This window comes from Nicotiana sylvestris, chromosome 1 (genome assembly GCF_000393655.2).
Source record: "Nicotiana sylvestris chromosome 1, ASM39365v2, whole genome shotgun sequence".
NCBI classification, from domain to species: Eukaryota; Viridiplantae; Streptophyta; class Magnoliopsida; order Solanales; family Solanaceae; genus Nicotiana; species Nicotiana sylvestris.
The window spans coordinates 139,353,873-139,374,891 of record NC_091057.1 but is presented as its reverse complement, the minus strand read 5'-3'; the positions used below and the strand labels follow the sequence as shown (position 1 = coordinate 139,374,891).

The 21,019-nt window shown below is 38.2% G+C and overlaps 2 protein-coding genes across 2 annotated transcripts; one reads left to right on the top strand and one right to left on the bottom strand.

The window, feature by feature from the left end:
• Window positions 1–7,700: 7,700 nt before the first annotated feature.
• On the bottom strand, window positions 7,701–12,432 carry LOC104235271 (uncharacterized). Its single transcript, XM_009788991.2, has 4 exons — window positions 11,647–12,432; window positions 11,045–11,179; window positions 10,779–10,970; window positions 7,701–8,052 (listed from the first exon to the last, which is right to left on the bottom strand). The coding sequence occupies exons 1-4, from the start codon at window positions 12,145–12,147 to the stop codon at window positions 7,957–7,959; spliced, it is 924 nt and encodes a 307-aa protein (XP_009787293.1). The 5' UTR covers window positions 12,148–12,432; the 3' UTR covers window positions 7,701–7,956.
• A 5,132-nt stretch (window positions 12,433–17,564) lies between these two features.
• Window positions 17,565–20,184, top strand: LOC104235273 (uncharacterized). The gene is made up of 6 exons (XM_070153965.1): window positions 17,565–17,706; window positions 17,820–18,541; window positions 18,601–18,709; window positions 18,836–19,155; window positions 19,243–19,386; window positions 19,699–20,184. The coding sequence occupies exons 1-6, from the start codon at window positions 17,565–17,567 to the stop codon at window positions 20,182–20,184; spliced, it is 1,923 nt and encodes a 640-aa protein (XP_070010066.1).
• Window positions 20,185–21,019: the final 835 nt, after the last annotated feature.

Genomic DNA, 21,019 nt, shown 5'->3' with positions numbered 1-21,019 from the left:
TACCAAGCTCCATATAGTCCCCAATCAAATGTTCCTCAATACAATCCTCACCCAAAAGAGTCTTTCAAAAGGAATCAGTTCACCCCTATTGGTGAATCATACTAAAGCTTGTTCCAAAAGCTAATCAGGCGAAGTCTGCTGCAGCCAGTGGCCCCAAATCGGCAAACACCGAGTCCCCCCTCCCCGCATCGAGCTAATACTAGATGTGAATACCACTCTGGAGCAGTGGGACACGGTACAAAGGACTGTTGGTCATTGGACCCTCAAAATGGCAGTTGAAGACTTGATTGATGCTGAAAGAATCGTTCTCCAGGACGAAAAGGTTCCTAATATGATGAACATTCCCCTGCCTACTCTCACAAACGGGCCAATAGACGGAATGATCTGTGAAGTTGAGGAATTTGATCTGGCACTGAAGGCTATTGCAGCCATTGCCGAGACAGACGAAAAGCCAAAAAACGATTGTCAAGCCTGAAAGTTTCCCATCAGACGGGAGTCTCGGTAGCCAGACTTGCTATCCTTTCTGCATCTGGATTGACCCAGGGTGTAGTCCAGATGTTTTACTTTATTGTCTTACTTTCCGATGTAAACCATTCTACCTTCAAAAATTAAAAAAAAAATCAAAAAAAAATCAAATGAAATTGATATTTCATTTTCCCGGAATGTCTCTTTTCTTAAATCTTGTCAATTTTCTCATTCTCTTTTAGTTCTATTAAATGCAGATTTCAATAATATGACATGCTTGCGGACTTCATGCCCGGATCTTAAAACTCTATCAGACCTCGAAATAATGAATCAAGAATTGGGTCGCAATGAAGAATAGCTTAAGGAAACAATACAAAGAGTTGGAACAACTGAAGGAAAATTGGTTCTCGAAATTGGAAAGGTCCATACATTACAACAAGAGTACTGCCAAAAAGAGTGCGTTGTACTTGGGATACATCAAAGGAAACGTCCTTGAAATAACTGTCAATGCAAATGCAGTCAAAAGGTACTATGTTGGATCCTTTATATAATAAAATCTTTTCCGGTTGAGATGACGAAAACTTTCATTCTCGCTACCCAAAACACTATCAACCCTTTGCAAACCTATTTGAGCTGGTTACTCTTCTTTGATTACCCTCTTTGGAACTTGAAAGTATTATTGAAAATAAAATGGAAAAAAAAAGAATCGAAATGAAAAATAAAGAAAAAAGAAGAAGAAAGAATTGGAAAAATGAGAAAATATATATACAAAAAAAAGAAAAGACAATGAAAATGAAAAAAAAGGGAAGGGAAGTGAAAAACAAAGCAAATCAGAAAAACAAAAAAATCCAAAAACAAAAATCCAAGAAGTCCCCCAAAAGTGAAACTGGGGCAGAAGTTATAATGGTTCGGCAATGATCCCGCCCAAAAGGTTCCAAAGTTGTAGTTCAATCCAAATTCTTTTCACCCCAAACCTTGTTCAAGTCCTTCTGATCAATCGGCAAAGTGGTTCAAAATGGGAGGATGGAATTATTTGGATATGATACAACAAAATGAGAAGAATAAAATGAGAGAGTCTTATTGGTGAAAACCCACACGGGCACCGTAAGGCGACGGTAAGCAGAGAAAATCAAAATGAGAAGTCTTGTTAGTGAACACCCACACGGGCACTATAAGGAGATGGTAAGAAATGAGATGAAAAATGCCCGCTCGTGAAAACCCACAAAGGGCGCCCATGATCGAAAATAAGATCCTCACAGCCTTCAGCATCAACAAAGTCCTGGCAAGGTTCCTCGGTATTCAAGGCAAAGTTGTGATGAATTTTTGAGAGTCGGACAGTTTACACAGATCAGACATCTAGTCCAAAAGGCATGTCATGTTCATTGAAGTCCGCATGTACTCCAGATAAGTCCTTCTCTACTTTCCCCGAAAGGGACACTTCTAGTTTTTAAACTCATTCTCCATTCAATTATTTGTTTCTCTTTGGATCCTTTTAGTCTAACACTCTTCCAAAACCAATACAAAGAAAGGATGGCAAGACTGATTTATAGGGCTTTCATTTGATACACGCTAATGTGCAAAAGGCACCCAGCCTCAGCAGGTGCATCAAGTCGACCTCGACTGGCCATGGCGGCCGATGCTCAGGAATCAACACTCTTGGAAGGAGAAGATAAAATTAAAGCACCTATAAAGGCAATTGAAGTTGAAAGGGTTGAGTTTCACATGGCTAATCGCCTCAGCAAAGTCGAAGAAACCAAGGTACCCCCAAATGCTCTAAAATTGAAGTTGGAAGAAAGAAGACAGAAAAGAAAGGCCTACAAAGAAAAAAATAAAGTTGGAAAGGTTAAGTCCCACGCGATTAGCCATTGCAGTTAGGTTTGAGGATCAAAAAATTCCTGATGCTCCGGAAAAAAAAAGAAGAAAAAAAAACCAACACTGATTGAGCCTGAACTATGTCTGACTTGATTCCGAAAGGATACGTAGGCAGCCTCTCTCTGGGGTTCAGTCACACCAAAAATAAAATCCAATTTACCCTGAAGTTGAAACTGGGGCACACCAAATGGTTCAGAAGTTGTAATTTCATCCACAATTCTTTTACAAAGTACAAGTCCTTTGGATCAATTGCCAAAGGCAGGGGAAACCAAGAGATGTCATGTTTGGAAGCCGATACATTCTAAAATTGAGAGAAATCGAAAATGAGAGAGCTTGTTTAGTAAAAAAACTCGCAAAAAGTGCTATCAGGCGACAGTGAGAAGAGAAATGAGAGAGGTCGACTAGCGAAAACCTGCTAAGGGCGCGGTCGGCCGAAAAGATGATGCCACCTCAGAAAGTTCTGGCAAGGTTCCCTGGTTCGGAAACATAGATCCGTTTTGGTTCATGAGGAAATGCAAGTTCATGAAGATCAGGCATCCAGTCCAAAAAACATGTCATGTCAATTTAAAGACAGCATGTTTGCCTCAGATAAGTTTTTCTTGTCCCGAAAGGGACACTTCTCTTTTTAAATTCGTTTTCTCCTCTCTTTGTTTACCCTTTCCTTAAATCCTTTTCGTTTTAACCCTAAATTCCAAATGTGTTGGAAAGAAAAGGTGGCAGGACCTGTTTCACGGAGTTCCGTTTAGTAAGAAGTGAAGAAAATACCCCGCTTCAGCGATACGTCAGTTCAATCCCGACTGATCATGATGTTGATTGCTTTCGAAGTAAAAAAAGAAAAAAAAGAAAAAAAAATAATATCCGCCAAATCCCCACAGATTCTCCCCTTGTAAAAATCCCCACAGAGTCTCCCTTTGTACAAATCCCCACAGGGTCTCCCCTTGTAAAAATCCCCCAAAGAGTCTGCCCCAGCAAATCTCCAAAGAGTCTGCCTTGTGAAAATCCCCACAGAGTCTCCCCAATAAAAATCCCCACTAAGTTTGCCTCGGTAAAAATCCCCAAACAGAATGGGATGGAAGAATCAAAGCCTTACACGGGCGAATCATCGCAAAATCCAGAAATGCGAGTCTGTTCAGTTTTAAAGGGGATCGCTTGTGAAACCAATCAACGGCAGAGTTTCTCAACAGGAATAAGGACGGGACCGAGCAATTGGAACAATCAAGACCACCGAACCAACCACCGTTTTCAAACTGACAATTGTTCTTTGTTTAGAAAATTGAAATAGGTGCGATCCAAAGCAACCGTGCAAGAAGCAGGTGCCGCCCAAAAGGAAAAGAAATACGTGAATGCAAGAAACAGCTTTGCAATAAGGAATCAACCCAAAAGGAAAGTTTCCCCAAAATTCTCTCCTGCATTTTACTAAACAAAAATGAAAAAATAAAAACAAAACAAAAAAGGAAGTAAGAAGAAAACTCAAAAAAGAGGGTTAGTTAGAATCCCCAACATTTGCTTTTAGCCGACATTAGGGCTCCAATCCCTGAGTTGAGCGTTTTTCCTTTAGCCAACATTAGGGCTCCAATCCCTGAGTTGAGCGAATTTCCCTTAAGTCGACATTAGGGATCCAATCCCTAAGTTGAGCGTTTTTCCTTTAGCCAGCATTAGGGCTCCAATCCCTGAGTTGAGCATTTTTCTTTTAGCCGACATTAGGGCTCCAATCCCTGAGTTGAGAAATTTCCATTTAGCCAGCATTAGAGCTCCAATCCCTGAGTTGAGCATTTTTCCTGTTAGCCGACATTAGGGCTCCAATCCCTGAGTTGAGCGTTTTTCCTTTAGCCAACATTAGGGCTCCAATCCCTGAGTTGAGCGAATTTCCCTTAAGCCGACATTAGGGCTCCAATCCCTGAGTTGAGCGTTTTTCCTTTAGCCAGCATTAGGGCTCCAATCCCTGAGTTGAGTGAATTTCCCTTAAGCCAGCATTAGGGCTCTAATCCCTGAGTTGAGCAATTTTCTGTAAGCCAGCATTAGGGCTCCAATCCCTGAGTTGAGCAACTTTCCTTTAGCCAACATTAGGGCTCCAATCCCTGAGTTGAGCGTTTTTCCTTTAGCCAGCATTAGGGCTCCAATCCCTGAGTTGAGCAATTTTCTTTTAGCCGACATTAGGGCTCCAATCCCTGAGTTGAGCAGTTTTCTTTAGCCAGCATTAGGGCTCCAATCCCTGAGTTGAGCGTTTTTTTCCTTTAGACAACATTAGGGATCCAATCCCTGAGTTGGGCGATTTTTCTTTAGCCAGCATTAGGGCTCCAATCCCTGAGTTGAGCGATTTTCTTTTAGCCGACATTAGGGCTCCAATCCCTAAGTTGAGCGATTTTTCTTTTAGCCGACACTAGGGCTCCAATCCCTGAGTTGAACATTTTTCCTTTAGCCAACATTAGGGCTCCAATCCCTGAGTTGAGCGAATTTCCCTTTAGCCGACATTAGGGCTCCAATCCCTGAGTTGAGCGTTTTTCCTTTAGCCAACATTAGGGCTCCAATCCCTGAGTTGAGCGTTTTCCTTTAGCCAACATTAGGGCTCCAATCCCTGAGTTGAGCGAATTTCCCTTTAGCCGACATTAGGGCTCCAATCCCTGAGTTGAGCAGTTTTCTTTAGCCAACATTAGGACTCCAATCCCTGAGTTGAGCGTTTTTCCTTTAGCCAGCATTAGGGCTCCAATCCCTGAGTTGAGCATTTGCTTTTAGCCGACATTAGGGCTCTAATCCCTGAGTTGCGCGTTTTTCCTGTTAGCCAGCATTAGGGCTCCAATCTCTGAGTTGAGCATTTGCTTTTAGCCGACGTTAGGACTCCAATCCCTGAGTTGCGCGTTTTTCCTTTAGCCAGCATTAGGGCTCCAATCCCTGAGTTGAGCGATTTGCTTTAGCCGACATTGGGGCTCCAATCCCTGAGTTGAGCAGTTATCTTTAGCCGACATTAGGGCTCCAATCCCTGAGTTGAGCGTTTTTCCTTTAGCCAGCATTAGGGCTTCAATCCCTGAGTTGAGCAAGTTTTCCTGTTAGCCGACATTAGGGCTCAAATCCCTGAGTTGAGCAGTTTTCTTTAGCCGACATTAAGGCCCCAATCCCTGAGTTGAGCGTTTTTCCTAGTAGCCAGCATTATGGCTCCAATCCCTGAGTTGAGCGTTTTGCTTTTAGCCGACATTAGGGCTCCAATCCCTGAGTTGAGCGTTTTTCCTTTAGCCGACATTAGGGCTCCAATCCCTGAGTTGAGCAGTTTTCTTTGAGCCAACATTAGGGCTCCAATCCCTGAGTTGAGCGTTTTGCTTTTAGCCAGCATTAGGGCTCCAATCCCTGAGTTGAGCGTTTTTCCTTTAGCCAACATTAGGGATCCAATCCCTGAGTTGAGCGTTTTTTCTTTAAGCCAGCATTAGGGCTCCAATCCCTGAGTTGAGCGATTTGCTTTTAGCCGACATTAGGGCTCCAATCCCTGAGTTGAGCGTTTTTCCTTTAGCCGACATTAGGATTCCAATCCCTGAGTTGAGCATTTTTCCTGTTAGCCAGCATTAGGGCTCCAATCCCTGAGTTGAGCGTTTTGCCTTTAGCCGACAGTAGGGCTCCAATCCCTGAGTTGAGCATTTTTCCTGTTAGCCAGCAAATTCCAGGTTACTTTCATTGTGTATCCAATATGCATAAATATATGTCCTTTAATGCTTCCACATTACTGTTCATCTTAAGAATGACAGTCTAATCTCATTTTATACTTTATAACTTTTATCCCTCCATTGTTGATTCACCTCAATATTGATCTATAATCTACCTCTGATAACTTAACCTTTTATGTAACATTGTCGCTAGGGTTCACGTTCCATCGGGGAATATGTGAAATGATTAGATTGATCCAGGGCGATATCATGCTTTCATAACCGTAACTCACAGCATCCCATACGATTCACCTTGCGTGGGTATTTTAATTATGTCCAATTCATGAGACCCCTTTCTTTTCTTCGTCAGATCATTACTCAATCAAAGGCCCAAAGTCATCCTTTATATATCACAATTACACCCTTATTCTATTACAAGGCAGCATTCCATCCCTTTTAAATGCTATTAGTCTTAGACTCCTTTGAGTTCATTCAGGCTATAGTGAGCTTTTATAACTTACAGAAACTATCTGTTCTTCTTGTTTTTATTTGCTTAATCCTGAGGACTTCTCCATTTTCGTTACCTTCTCACTCGCCTGTTCTTATCCTTACTCTTGTCTTCTAGAACCTTGTCGCTTCACCATACAATAGCTTGCGACCTACACATATCTATTTATATTACTTGCAACCTTTCAACTTCCTTGCATCATATATTTTCTTATGTCATTTTGGAACATCAAGCGAGACATCACATCGTCTCCAACTCTTCTTCACTCTCTTAGTCAGGCTTTTCGATACCTAGACCATAAGCTGGAAGATATGCTACTGACGATGCCGCTATTATTCCTAGATACTGAATCCCCGTGCTTCTAGCCTTTTATCCGAAGTAAGGATTATTCACAACCTAAATTAAAAAGCTCAAACATATAAACTTATTGAAGCAATCTATCAACCCGAGGAAAGTAAAAGAAAAGTAATACAAAATATTCATATAACGTTAAATTAGAAGAGCTGGAGATATAGAAAATTTGCATTTCAATTGCAAGATTTTTTGTCAAATATCAAGATTTTTGTACGCTCTAAACAAAGAGAAGTCGTTCATATGATTAAGACACTATATCACGATGAAACATTTAAAGATTTGAAGAATTTTTTTTTCTAAAAAGCCGAAGCCCACGGCCCTCGTAGGCTGGGCTGTAATAGCCATTTTAAGACCCATTAAGATGGCGGGTCGTACAAAATTTAAAAGCCCACAAAATTTAAAAGCCCACGAGGCTTGAGTTGGATTTCGCTGGACCTTTTTGATTGCTCTAATCAAAATCACTCCCAACGAGCCCACAAGAAGTGATCCCATTTTTTTCATCCAGCTAAATTCATGATAAGATTATGTCATAAGTTAATTTTTTTTCCGGTCGTTACGGCACGAAAGTTAATAATAATTAAAAGATAAAGATAGAGTTTCTAACGATACCTACAAGACCTCTATTTTATTGGACACAAGCTTGTTTCGAAAGATGGTACTTTAAGACTATTGAATCATATGCTGGTTTTAGAATTGGAAAAAGAACAACTAAATTTCGCAAATACAAGTATCTTAATTCTAAAAACCACAATAATATCAGCCTCTTTAGAACATAAAACAAAAGAGAACCAAAAATGAATTATTTAAATTAACCAAACGTATAGCAGTAATAGTTACAACTATAGCTTTTAATACAAGATCGTTCAAGACTGTTCGGCAACGACTAAATATTATCAGATACTTATATTAACAAAAATGTCAGGTCACACCTCAAAGTAGAAGGCTTATAACTACAGATTAAGATGTTCTCAAAAACTACTAAATTCAGAAACCTATAGATATAATACATCGAATACTTCAACAAAGAGGTCAGATTTACAATACAAATGATAAAATCTCAACCAAGACCAAACTTACATAACTTCAATTATATATTGATGAAATCCCAAACAATCCACGTTTAAATAGTTATAGTTCAACTGCCTTATCCCTTCCTCCCTGACACGCCTCCCCGCGCAGCTTGCAAAAGCAAGCATCGCAGTATGGCGCCAAACCATCAGTTGCCTGTAAATTTGTTCGGAGAAACAAACCAAAGTAAAGTTAGTACAACTGCATTGTCCACAGAATGCAAATGCCAATGATTACCATTTCCCAGACACTTCTACTCCACAACTTTGTATTTTATGCAAGCATTAACGACATTGGGATTTCCACTTAAGTTAGTCCATGTCGCCATGCCTCTACGGTTTATAATTTAGAACTTTGACATCTTGAACTTCACCTTAGTTGCACTTTCAATTTTCTTGTGGGAATATTCAGGCACGATAGTGAAAGTTAAATGTTAAGTGCTAAAACTCAAGTAGGACTTCTTGTGGGAATATTCAAGGCAGGATAGTGAAAGTTAAAAGTTAATAGGGCAAAAACTCAAGTAGGACTAGGAAAAGAATGACCCTAAAAGAGTTCACAGCAGAAAAAGTTTCTCTAGCTGTCACTGGAATAAAGAGACAATCTCCTCCTTTAAGCCCGCTTTTGACCATTCCAAATTCTGGAACTAGTAAGTACTTCGCAACTGTGGAATCTTTTTCATTAAACACTATAAAAAAAGATAAAGAAAAAGAATTTTTAAGAGAAAAATATATTTCGTCAAAAACAACCAGGATTTAGCAAAGATAGGGCTAATGTTCATCATTTATAGCACTCCAAACAAATAGGCTCTAGCCATTAAAAAACAAAACTAAGTTATTCTACTGCACATTACTACTTTTAATAGGTGTATAGTCAAGCATTCATAAGTTGCTGTAGTGGCATTTGCCCTTTCACCAAATGAATATAAAATGTTATGTTTAAAGAAATAGATAGCACAGCCACATTACTAAAAACCAAACACCTGTTGCGCATTGTTGGCCTTCTAAAAGTTACTTATGTTTGATATTCCCTTAGGCAAACCATAAAAAGCAAAACCCTAATGCGATGTGCCACTTGACATACCATTTATACAAAAACTTTCTATTTTAAAAAAACAAAACTTGTTCTTTCTTATATTTTATCTTTTGGAACAGTCTTAGTTTTCTCGGGCTTAGTTGTTTAAGAAACAATTAATGACTATTTATGATATTTCTTGTACTTACGAACCACGTCATAAAGTCAGCATAACAAAATTGGGTATTAATAGCCACCAAAAAGGAAAGTGGCAATCCAAAACCCCGGGCGGCCTTACCACCATCAACACCAAAGGTGATGAACCAGAGTTAACAAAGTTATAGGACGACGGCAACAAATCCAAAAGTAGCACAACAGAACAAGGGGAAAAAAAGAAGAAAAAATATAGGCAAAATCTAACATTTATATTTAGTGGATTCAAGGTTCTGAGTCCTTCTAAAGTATTTGTTCAAGACTTAGTATTATGCTACTGTTCAGGGTTTTAACACATGGTTATGGTTTATGGTGAAAATGATGGATTCAACCGAACCCGCTCCGAACAATCTAGGCATGCATGTATATGTAAGAAGAAAAGAACAATGTCAAATGTGAAAACCTAATTAGATGCCAATATGAATGCCGAGAGTGTCAGCTTCTTAAATGTAAATATTATATATATGAAGCAAAAGGAAATGAAGCGTCTGCAGGTTGATAAAGATTGTTCCGTAGATGTAAAAACATCTGATGAATTCACATACTCTGTAGTTGAAATTTACCGCTTATAAATTTCGGCAAAGGAATATTGCAATTTTATTAACATACTTATTCTCCTATCTTCGACTTCCCCCCTATTCATATGCCTTCATATCCGGTGACGGAGCTAGGAATTTCAATATGGAGTGTCAAAATATAAAGAAGTAAACACACGAAGAAGCTAAGGGGAGTCAATTTATTCTCCTATCTTCGACTTCCCCCCTATTCATATGCCTTCATATCCGGTGACGGAGCTAGGAATTTCAATATGGAGTGTCAAAATATAAAGAAGTAAACACACGAAGAAGCTAAGGGGAGTCTACATATAGTATATATTCATAAGAATAAATTTTGACACCCCTAAACTTAAGGTGGATCTGCCACGGATCATATCCAATCAAGAAAATATGACTACGTGTAAATTTTTTTCTGTCTATTGTATACACGGTGACCAACTTATCACGAAATCCTGATCCAGACCACAGCTTTGCATTAACGTCATTCGAATTTCCACTTAAGCTACTCCATGCCACCAAGAACATAAGCGGAATACGAGAATTCAAATATCTTTCAGTTATCATTTAATACTTCTATCCAGACGTGGGCTATCAACAATATCAAACATGAAATATGTCAAGAAGAAATTTCGGACACTCCTGTCAAATCACATGGCAGTGTTTTGAGTACAAGTAATAAGGAAAAAAACAGATTAGTAAAGAAAAATGACTTGTGCTCGCAACTGAGGGAAGTCATTTTTCACACTTTTTAGGTGGAAAATATTTTCATGGTAACATGCTCCCCTATTCAAGGTAACACTAGAAAACGATTTCCTATGTTATAACATACACGCCCATGGGCCATGTAAAGCATGTTTTCTGTGGGATTCTCGAAACATACAGTGTTTGCATATAGTTATCCCAATGGACAGCCTATCCACAAGTCAATCATCTCAAAATACCAAAACCAACAAAGATTGAGCAACTAAAAGACTAGTTGCCATTGAAACACAATAACAAATAAAAGATTCGTTTATAAATGACCTATTTCACCCAACACACACAGACAAAAAAATAAAAGGAAAACAAAGAGGCAAATAGTAAACCTCGTTAGGTGTTTACCTCTTCTTTAGGCCGGCAAAAATAGATAATTGGATCATCAGCATTGCGGCGATTTTTAGCAGCATGGATTTGAAAAGTTTCGATAGGAGTACCAAGAGTGAGATTTAAGACTTTCACAGTCATCCAATATTCAAAGTACATGGTCACCGAACGATTCACCTTCTCAATCTTCAAAGCTTTGTACTTGAAAACCTACAAGGAGAGTCATTAGGTATCACTTACCGAAGAAACCAAGCCACAGAAGAAAATAAAGTCAGTTTACATACATTGCGCTCTTTCTCATTATATTCTTGGATAGCACGGTCAGCTAGTTCCATCAGTAACCCAACATCCTTCTTGAAATTATATGGTGCTATTCCAGCACATAAAGACGGACCGGGATGGACATCCAAGTCAAAACTCTGTCAAACAAGCAAGCAAAACAGGGATGAAAATTATCCAAAATGGGATAAAGAAGAGGGCTCATAATGAAACATCAGATTCGAGCTCATGACAGAGCAGTCAATTAGTTTAAAGTGAAAAGCGGTCACGATACGGGGATCGGAGATTTGATGCCAAAGGGGAACCGAAACAATTCCTAGGGACGCAGGATCAATATCTCAGCCTCCAGTATACATAATTTAATATACAAGTAACAGGTCTGTTAGTACTTGAGATTGAAATTTAGGAACAAAATTAGTGAAACAAGTAACAATGGGTTGGTTTAACTTTGATAAGAAAACTGACCCAAGGACATGAGATTAGATGAAATTTACATACAGTTAGCAATATGAATTGAAGCCATCAAAGCATAAAAGTACCCAAATATAAACTATAAGCTAAGGGAGAACAAAAAAAAAAGCTGCAGGAGAAGTGAAAGGAAGCAAACATGGGTTTGACGAATCTGGCAGAAGTATGTGAGCCAAATTGGCTCGAAATCAGGGCAATGCTCCTCCAGAGCGCCATAGGGCAAACTGAAAATTGGGCTTTTGTCTTCATGGCATGAACTTGACGGATCACAAGTGCAATAGGGGTTTAGAGGCCACTCCAAGAGGCATCCACCTTGTGCAATTTGTTCTTCCCTATGCTTCTGCATTTGCGATTCCAGTTCAAGCTTTTTCTTCATATCCAGGGGCACAAACAGAGATTCTAATCCTCCTCCGTCAACAGGATTTTTTCGGGTCACCGATTCCGGACAAATTTTTTGCCTCTTACCCCGTGTGACACTCGGCCATCCTTCAACTGCAAGGTTTTCTCGATTCAACATTTCTGTCCCATGATTCGAGATCAACTTTTCCAAATCAATCTTTTTCCCATCAACCAGTACCACAGTAGTCACGCATCCTCCTGCAAGTTTTTCTCGCCTCGCCCTCTCTATCGCAATCATCATCAACGTTTTAGCCACTTCTCCTCCTCCTCTCGTAACGGCCGTGTCCCAGATCCTCCTCCGCGTAACGGTGGCTCCCAGCAACGTTTTTGCCACTTCTCCTCCTCTCCTGATAACGGCCGTAGCGCAGATCCTCCTCCTAGAAGGTTATTCCACTTCGATTCGGCCATTCTCCTCGTTTGATTTTGAGAAAACCTCCCTTTTCTATCTCCTGCAAAATTAGGTTGAAGCGATTGGGGGTAACCCTAACCCTAACCCTCGCCCTATCTTAACAATAAAAATAAAAACAAGCTACGAAAAGGGAAGATGTCATTTTTAATCCTTGAGTTATTGGCTTTTTGCGATTTTAATCCCTATTTTATTGGACTTTGCACATTAACCTTCACGTAGACAAAATCTTTGTCTATTATTTTACCCAAAGAAATCCTCTACATTTATTTACGATTAGTCTCTATATTGTGCAATACACAAAATATAATACTGTTAAATATCAACTAAAAGTAATAAACTTTCAAGTGCGTAAAATATGTATGAACATAAAAAAAAATATATATATATAGAATATATAATTTGAATCAACTCATTAATAAGACTTTAATAATATTTTAAGGATAAAATAAAACTAAATATTCTAAGAGTTATGTTAAGAGTAGTAAATCACTTATCGAATGTAACTAATAAGGTTAATATTTTAACAATTCTGCAAATTAATTATTTTCGTTTCAAAAGTTTGAAAAGATCTGACCATATACAATTGATCTAACTTCTGTTTAGTTCGGATATATTTATTCCACGTTTACCTAGAGGAAAGTTTAGTATATTTAGTATTCGGATATTACTTTCATAAGTTGTTAAATAATTATTTTTGTTAACTTTAAAGTCCTAAATATTTGGTAAAAGTTTTTACAAGACAATCTTATCCAACATGAAATTATCATTCAAGGAAGTTTTATAGAATTATATTCATGGAAGTTGTATTGTATACATAAAATAACATGATTGTGTCCAAACTCCAAACTTTTATTAGATATAGTTAGATATAGTAAGAAAAGAAAGAGAAGTAGGTGCGGAATAAATAGATAAACAATTCGCACGCTCGTAATAAAGATATAACTATTTATTTGATAATAAAGATGTGGTTAACCTCCCCCACCTCTCTCTTTCACCTAACATTGCTTGCCTAGTCTTATATACTAATTGCCATGAATTATTCATTGTTTATTCTTCAGCTGTAGCTTAAAGGAACAATTCCTACCTATATTATTTATATTAAGAACTAATTTAATTCAAAATTAGATGATTAGAAATTTTTACCATTGCAATATCATAATGGGCTGATCTTTACTCATAAGTTGGGCTTAAGAGCAATGGTATATTCAAGGGTTTGTGAATGGGTATGCTAGAACTTTTTAATAGATTCAACACAGTATAGAAAATCACTTGTCATAAGAAGACTTATAGACTAGATTTAAGCTTGTGGATGGGGCAATGAGACCATTTTGCATATGGTAAAATAGTTAAAGTTTCTTTGAAAGTGGGATGTTCGAGTTATTTATAATTTTAGTGTTATACACAAAGTGATTTCAGCATATTGGATGATCTATAGCAAACTTTGTTCTGTTGTAAGCTTATGTAGATTCTAGAATAGTGTCATGTTGTACTATATTAGTTATTATTGGATAGAATCATACAACAATAAAATATCTTTCGGCAATGGTTGGCGGAGAAAGGAGAGCAATAGGAGAAGAGGGAAAAATCATATAGCTGAGGGGACTTCAGTTCTTTTTTTCAAGGTGAGGATTTGCTCGAAATAATATTAGAAAGGAACATGAAAAAAGAGAAGTCAGGCCCACCAAAGGAGCAACAAGAAGTGAAGAATTTTGGGCGGAGCAGTGGATTCAAATAAAAATAACTTTTATTAAAAAGTTTTGAACTAATTGAAGAAAATATTTACAATTGTAAGTCTATATGTGAAGATCCATCAAAGCGCCTTATACTTCTGATACGCTATGAACTAGATCAAAATTATAGCCGTCAAAATGGAGTTGGCCCGCGATGCCAGCCCTACCCAGCCCACTACTAGTTTAGGGTTGGGTTAGAATTTTTTTAGTCCATTTAAAACTGAGTCTTATAATCCTGGCCCAAGTCAATCCGGTGGCCCTTGAGACTGGGTCTGACCGGCTCGTGGGCCAAAAATTAATTAAATTAAAATTTAAATATTTAATATTTAAAAAGGTAAAAACTAAAAAAACTATTAACTGTAATCCTCATTCACAACCTTAGATCTCTCATTTATCCTTCCATATCAACTAGAATTTGGATTTTTGATACGCACATAGTATGACAAGTTTTTTTTTTGCTTGATTAACAACGAACTAGGGAAAAGGTCAAGTTTTATTACCCAAAGAAAATTGACGATACTAGCAAATTTCATAAATCTTAAAAAGTTTATGAACTATAATGATGAATTCAGCAAATGATATTAAATCTAAATTAAAAAGCTCAAACATATAAACTTATTGAAGCAATCCATCAACCCCAGAAAAGTGAAAGAAAAGTAATAAAAAAATATTCATATAACGTTAAATTAGAAGAGCTAGAGATATAGAAAATTCGCATTTTAGATTTTTGTACGCTCTAAACAAAGAGAAGTCGTTCATATGATTAAGACAATATATCACGATGAAACATTTAAAGATTTGAAGAAATTTTTTTTCTAAAAAAATTAAAGGGGCAGTCCGCCCAAGCCCACGGCCCGCTTAGGTTGGGTTGTAATAGCCATTTTAAGGCCCATTAAGATGGCGGGCCGTACCACCCTAGCCCACAAAATTTAAAAGACCACGAGGCTTGAGTTGGGTTGGGCTGGACCTTTTTTGACTGCTCTAATCAAAACCACTCCCAACGAGCCCGTAAGAAGTGATCCCATTTTTTTCATCTAGCTAAACTCATGATAAGATTATATCACTAAGTTAATTTTTTTTCCGATTGTTACGGCACGAAAGTTAATAATAATTGAAAGATAAAGATAGAATATCTAACAATAACTACAAGATCTCTATTTTATTAGACACAAGCTTGTTTTGAAAGATGGTACTTTAAGACTATTGAATCGTATGCTAGTTTTAGAATTGGAAAAACAACAACTAAATTTCGCAAATACAAGTAGCTTAATTCTAAAAACGGAAAAGGGCCTGATATATCCCTCAAGCAAAGAGATGACAAGAGGAAATAATGTAAGGGAGTGAAGAGTAAGAAAATAGAAGTAAAGAAAAAAATAGTGGCAACAAGCAAAGAGATGACAGAACGATGTGTTTGAACCTCATTTCTTTGTCACACTAAGATAATCTCATATACGGATTAAAAGTTTTTATTTAAGAGAAATTTGGAAAAAAATTAAGAGGGGAAAAACGAGCATGCAGGTCATGGGTTCTAGGGCGGTTTGGAGTTTTCTTGTTTTTCATTGGTTCTTTCTCTTAAAAATATTAGGGTTTTTATCATGCAAACTCAAAGAGGGGAACACCACGAGCAAACATAGCAAAACATGTCAAAAATCAGAGAAAGTTTCAAAATCAGAGAAAGTTTTGAAAGTAGGGTTTTAAAAGAAACTTCGAGAAACATGCTTAGGAGTTTAAAGCAAATATAGACCTAAAGCAGATCTAAAGAAAATCGAAAGAACCTTAGAGCTTAGGGTTTCAGAAGAACCCAAAAACAACGAGAAGGCGTTGAAAGCTATCAATCCAACCAAAAGAGTCAAAGATCTAACTCGAATGGTCATAGCTGGCCGGAGAAATGCCACAGATGACCGGAGAATAGCCATGAACTAACATCGAACAAAGGATGGACCAAAGTTTTTCATGGTCTGGCCTTGAAACCATAAGAACAAACACAAAGGAGCCATGTAAGGTCGTCATGAGTCTCCGCTGACCTTGGAAAGCCATAGGTTAGGGCGGAGTGGGGTGGCGGCGGTTAGGGTTTGACAGTGATGTAGAGAGGATTTGAGAGACGAGGGAATTCAGAGGTGGCGTGTTGTGAGGAATGGTAGGGTTTAGGGGGTCGTTTGGGCTTAATTAGGTAGGGGCAGCCGATGGCCGTTGATCTAAATGATCAACGACCGAGATTTAAAAGGTTAGGTGGGGGATCCAGGTATGGGTTAGTTTAATTGGGTTTTGGTCGGGGTTTAATAGGAATTGGGTAAGGGAATTGGGATTCAAATTGGGGTAAAATTAGGCTACAATTGAAGTGAAATCCGGCTAGATTTTAAATATCCATTTTCCCCTTTTGATTTATAAAAAATAGTAAAATAACTTCTATAAATAAATTAAAGGTGCTAAAATAATTTATAGTATATAATTAGTTATTAAAAATACATGACCTAATTTTGTGAATATAAAACATAGTTAAATCTAAACGGGGGCTAATATTGCTATTGTATGCAATTTTAGCTTAAAAATTCCAAATGAATTTGTAAAAAATATAAAAAAATTATCTCAGTTATATTTTAGTACAAATATGAGAATCCAATAAATGAATCACCAAAAAATGATAATTTGGTAATTATTATTGGTTTTTATGAATGAAATAAGGAAATAAATTGGTTTTAAAATCTTTAACAACAGCTGACGCAGGCGAGGATCTCGTTAATTAGAGCGAACGGGTTGAGAATTCTTGGTGAGCCTCCCACTTGTTCGTGTGGGCATAGATTTTATTTATTGTTATGGTCTTTCCATTGAACTTTTAGAGTTGCTCCATAGTCAGTATTTTAGTGTAATGAGTATTCTTTTGTTATTATAGTCTTATGTTGAGTATTGTTCTCATTTATCAAAGTTGGAGATAAATTAGTATTTCTAGTGGTTAGTTGGTGATTTAGTTATGGTGGAGACTTGTATTGGTTAGTTGACAAGTTGTCAATTGTTTGGTATGATATTAGGATGTTTGGTTGTTGATTTGAGACAACAGAAATTTTTGGGATGGTCCAAAAACTGGAAAAACTCTGTCCGATTTTCTGTAAAATTTCCGACGAGGCTTACTTGGGAGCACTAGCTCCTGAGCGCCAGTCACGGTCCTAATTTGGGTCATGACAAAGTTGGTATCAGAGCTTAGTCTTTAAGTCTCGAGACATGGAGCAATGTTTAGTAGAGTCTTGTTCATGGGTAAGTAGGCGCCCATACTTACAATCTCGAGGCTACTGAACATTTAGGAATGTTTCCTTTCTTTCATTCTTTGATTGTGCGTTGAGATAACTTGAGATTGACTTTCGAATATTTCCTTCACAGATGGCTAGGACACGCACACCCTCATCTACTGGACGTGGTGCTGGATGTGGTGCTACCCGGGGTGGCGGTCAAGTTGGGGTTCATCAAAATAGAAGACAGACTGCTCCTCAACCCCAAAATGGGAACATGGGTCAAACCTAAGCTGTTATGCCAGATCAAGTCCAAGGGCAGGGAGTTCAGAATGCTCCACCACCAATGCCAACTGTTGTACCTACTGTTACCTTACCTGCAGATGCAGTGGCAAGGTTATTGAATGTGTTAGAGGCATTGATGCCTACTCAGGGCGGAAGTTCAGCTCCTCAGGCTACTTTACAGACACAAGCACCTACACAGGCTCAGCCTTTCGTGAATAAGGAAGTATCCTACACGAGTTTTTGAAATTGAAATCACCAAAATTCACAGGTTCCGATAATTCAGCAGATCCTCAAAGTTTCTTGGATGGGGCACTCAAGGAATTACGTGCTCTTGGATGTTCTAGTGAGAGAACCATGGAGATCGCAACATACAAACTAGAGGATATGGCCAACACATGGTATGAAACGGTATTGCTAAGAAGGCCAGCAGGAGCACCACCACCACTAAGTGAGTTCACTAAGTTGTTCAAGAATCATTTTCTTCCAGACAGTCTGATGCAACAATATGCTAGAGACTTTGAGAGATTGGTTCAGACTCTAGATATGGATGTGTCAACATATAACACTAAGTTCTGTAAGCTGGCTATGTATGCTCCTCACTTAGTGCCTACCGAAGAAGCTCGAGTTCAGAGGTTTGTTGATGGATTGGTTAGCCATCTATACACTGCAGTAGCCCCACAGATGAAGACTTTATCCTACTTTGATGTAGTCGACCTTGCTAGAATGATTGAAAACAAAGGACGTGAGGAACGTGAAGCTAATGATTTACGTAAGAAGGCCAAGACAGGAGAGGCTTTCAATGGTGGTTTTAGTGAAAATAGAAGAGCAGGAAATCAGGGACAACAACAACAGGGTTCTCAGTCAGGGACACACATGTCTTCACAGTCCACATACAGACCACATTACAGACAAGGTAATAGGGGACCATCATCTTCTGGACATCAAAATTCTGGCAGATATATGCCATTACTCCAGTCTGCCAGACTTGTGGTAGATCACATTTGGGCCAATGTCGTGTTCTAAATGGAGAGTGCTTTCGGTGTGTCCAGTTGGGACATCACTTGAGGGATTGCCCTCAGCCTCCGAGAAATTTCAACCAGGCTTCTATTCAGTCAACTGCACCGACTCAGATTACTCGTAATACTTTAGGTGCTACAGGTACAGGAAATAGAGGTCGAGGTGCTGGAGACCGTGCCATTGTGAATTAAGGACAAGGCAATGTTGGTAGAGGTCAGGCGAGAGTTTTTGCATTTACTAGATAGGATGCTTAGGCCTCGAATGCAGTGGTTACAAGTATTCTTTCTGTCTGTTCATTTGATGCACTTGCGTTGATTGATCCGGGATCTACCCACTCCTATGTATCCTCATACTTTGCTTTGAGATTTAATAGACAGCCCGAGCTATTGAATGAGTCTTTTCTAGTTGCTACTCCTGTTGGAGAGTGTTTGTTAGCTGAATACATGTATCGTGCTTGTCAGATTCGGGTTGAGGGTAGAGATACTCTAGCTGACCTTATTGTACTTGATATGATTGACTTTGACATGCTGATGGGAATGGATTGGTTGTCTTCTTGCTATGCTATAGTCGATTGTCATGCAAAGATAGTTAAGTTTTAGATACCAAATGAACCCAGTTTTATTCTAAGAGGGAGTTAGGTTCCAGAGACTTGCAAAATTGTATCTTTTATGAAGGCTCAACAACTTTTGAAGAAAGGTTGCTTGGGTCTCTTAGCTATTGTAGATGACACAAGAAAGGAAACAGTTAGTATAGAAAATGTACCCGTAGTGAGAGAATTTTCTGATGTATTTCCTGAGGAATTACCAGGATTGCCTCCAGTATGAGAAATAGACTTTGGTATTGATTTGCTACCTGACACACAACCCATATCGATACCCCCATATCGAATGGCACCAGCAGAGTTGAGGGAGCTAAAGCGACAATTACAATATTTGTTAGATAAGGGTTTTATTAGACCTAGTGTATCACCATGGGGTGCACCAGTACTGTTTGTAAAGAAGAAAGACGGATCCATGAGAATATGCATTGACTACAAGCAGTTGAACAAGATAACAATACGCAATAAATATCCTTTGCCTCGTATAGATTACATGTTTGATCAGTGAAGATGAGTTGTCCACTTTTCAAAGATTGACCTCCGTTCTGGTTATCATCAACTTAGAATAAAAAATGAAGATATTTCTAAGACTGCTTTCAGAACTCGATACGGGCACTATGAGTTTCTTGTGATGCCTTTCGGACTGACAAATGCTCCAGCTGCATTCATGGATTTAATGAATAGAGTGTTCAAGCCGTTTTTGGATAGATTTGTAATAGTATTTATTGATGATATCCTAATATATTCTCGTAGCCAAGGAGAACACGAGAATCATCTCAGGACTGTGTTGCAGACATTGCGAGAACATCAGCTTTATGCTAAATTCTCGAAGTGTGAATTCTGGCTAGACTCGGTAGCATTTTTGGGGCATGTTGTATCCAAAGATGGAATTATGGTAGATCCTAAGAAGACCGAAGCTGTGCAGAAATGGCCCAGACCTACTTCTCCTACAGAGATTCGCAGCTTTTTAGGCTTATCAGGCTATTACAGGCGTTTGTGCAGGATTTCTCTAGAATAGCATTGCCGCTGACCAAGCTAACACAGAAAAATGCAAAGTTTCAGTGGACGGAGGAATATGAGCAAAGCTTTCAGAAACTCAAAACGTGTCTGACAACTGCAGAACAACTGCCTAAATGGTAAGGAGAGTATTAAGGTATTAAAAAAAACTATAAGTTATGAAAATGATAAGAGCATCAGTCAACATTCGAGGATGAATATTTCAAAGGGGGGAATAATATTACGCCCCACAATATTACATCGATATTTCGTCCTGCAGTATTATACTAAAATGATGTTACGCTTCGCAGTATTAAATTACGACGATGTTGCACCCTGTAGTATTGTACATTGAGTTTGTCGTAAGGTAATTGACATTAGTCCAAAGTAAAGAATATTTGGAGATTATAAGGATTATGTTATTTCAAACAAGTGATGAGTAAATTCGTGAAGGTAAGAGGGGAAGCTAGTCAAAGAAAATGAATTTTTGTCCAAGTTTGACATGTTGGGATAAAATACGGCCAGAGCTAATATACTCGGTATTTATGGACTAGTGTCATACAAGGTACCATGTGACCATGATAGTGGGATGTATAAAGTGTATTAAAAATAAGTAGAATTTTAAGTAATTTGAGACAATTCTTAATTATGTGGCTAATTGCTAATTATCCAAAACCTTTTTGATAAAAACGTGGCAGCCACATGAGGTGATTCATATAATCACATTAGGTGAGTCATATTCATTACGTGACACCACATTAAGTGTGCACAAAATAACAAAAAACTAAAGATTCAATCATGTCATCATCTTCTCTTCCCCAAAAATCTATAGAAAGGGAGTGGTATGGTGTTCCAAA

Excerpts from the sequence above, each read along its gene's own strand:
- LOC104235273 (XM_070153965.1), top strand. The coding sequence starts at position 17,565 with ATGCCAGATCAAGTCCAAGGGCAGGGAGTTCAGAATGCTCCACCACCA. Across the intron at positions 17,707-17,819 it reads GATGCCTACTCAGGGCGGAA|GTTCCGATAATTCAGCAGAT; the intron begins GTTCAGCTCCTC and ends CAAAATTCACAG. Across the intron at positions 18,542-18,600 it reads TCCAGTCTGCCAGACTTGTG|TTGGGACATCACTTGAGGGA; the intron begins GTAGATCACATT and ends CGGTGTGTCCAG.
- LOC104235271 (XM_009788991.2), bottom strand. The coding sequence starts at position 12,147 with ATGATGATTGCGATAGAGAGGGCGAGGCGAGAAAAACTTGCAGGAGGA. Across the intron at positions 11,180-11,646 it reads GCCAGATTCGTCAAACCCAT|AGTTTTGACTTGGATGTCCA; the intron begins GTTTGCTTCCTT and ends CTTGTTTGACAG. Across the intron at positions 8,053-10,778 it reads TTTGCCGGCCTAAAGAAGAG|GCAACTGATGGTTTGGCGCC; the intron begins GTAAACACCTAA and ends ACAAATTTACAG.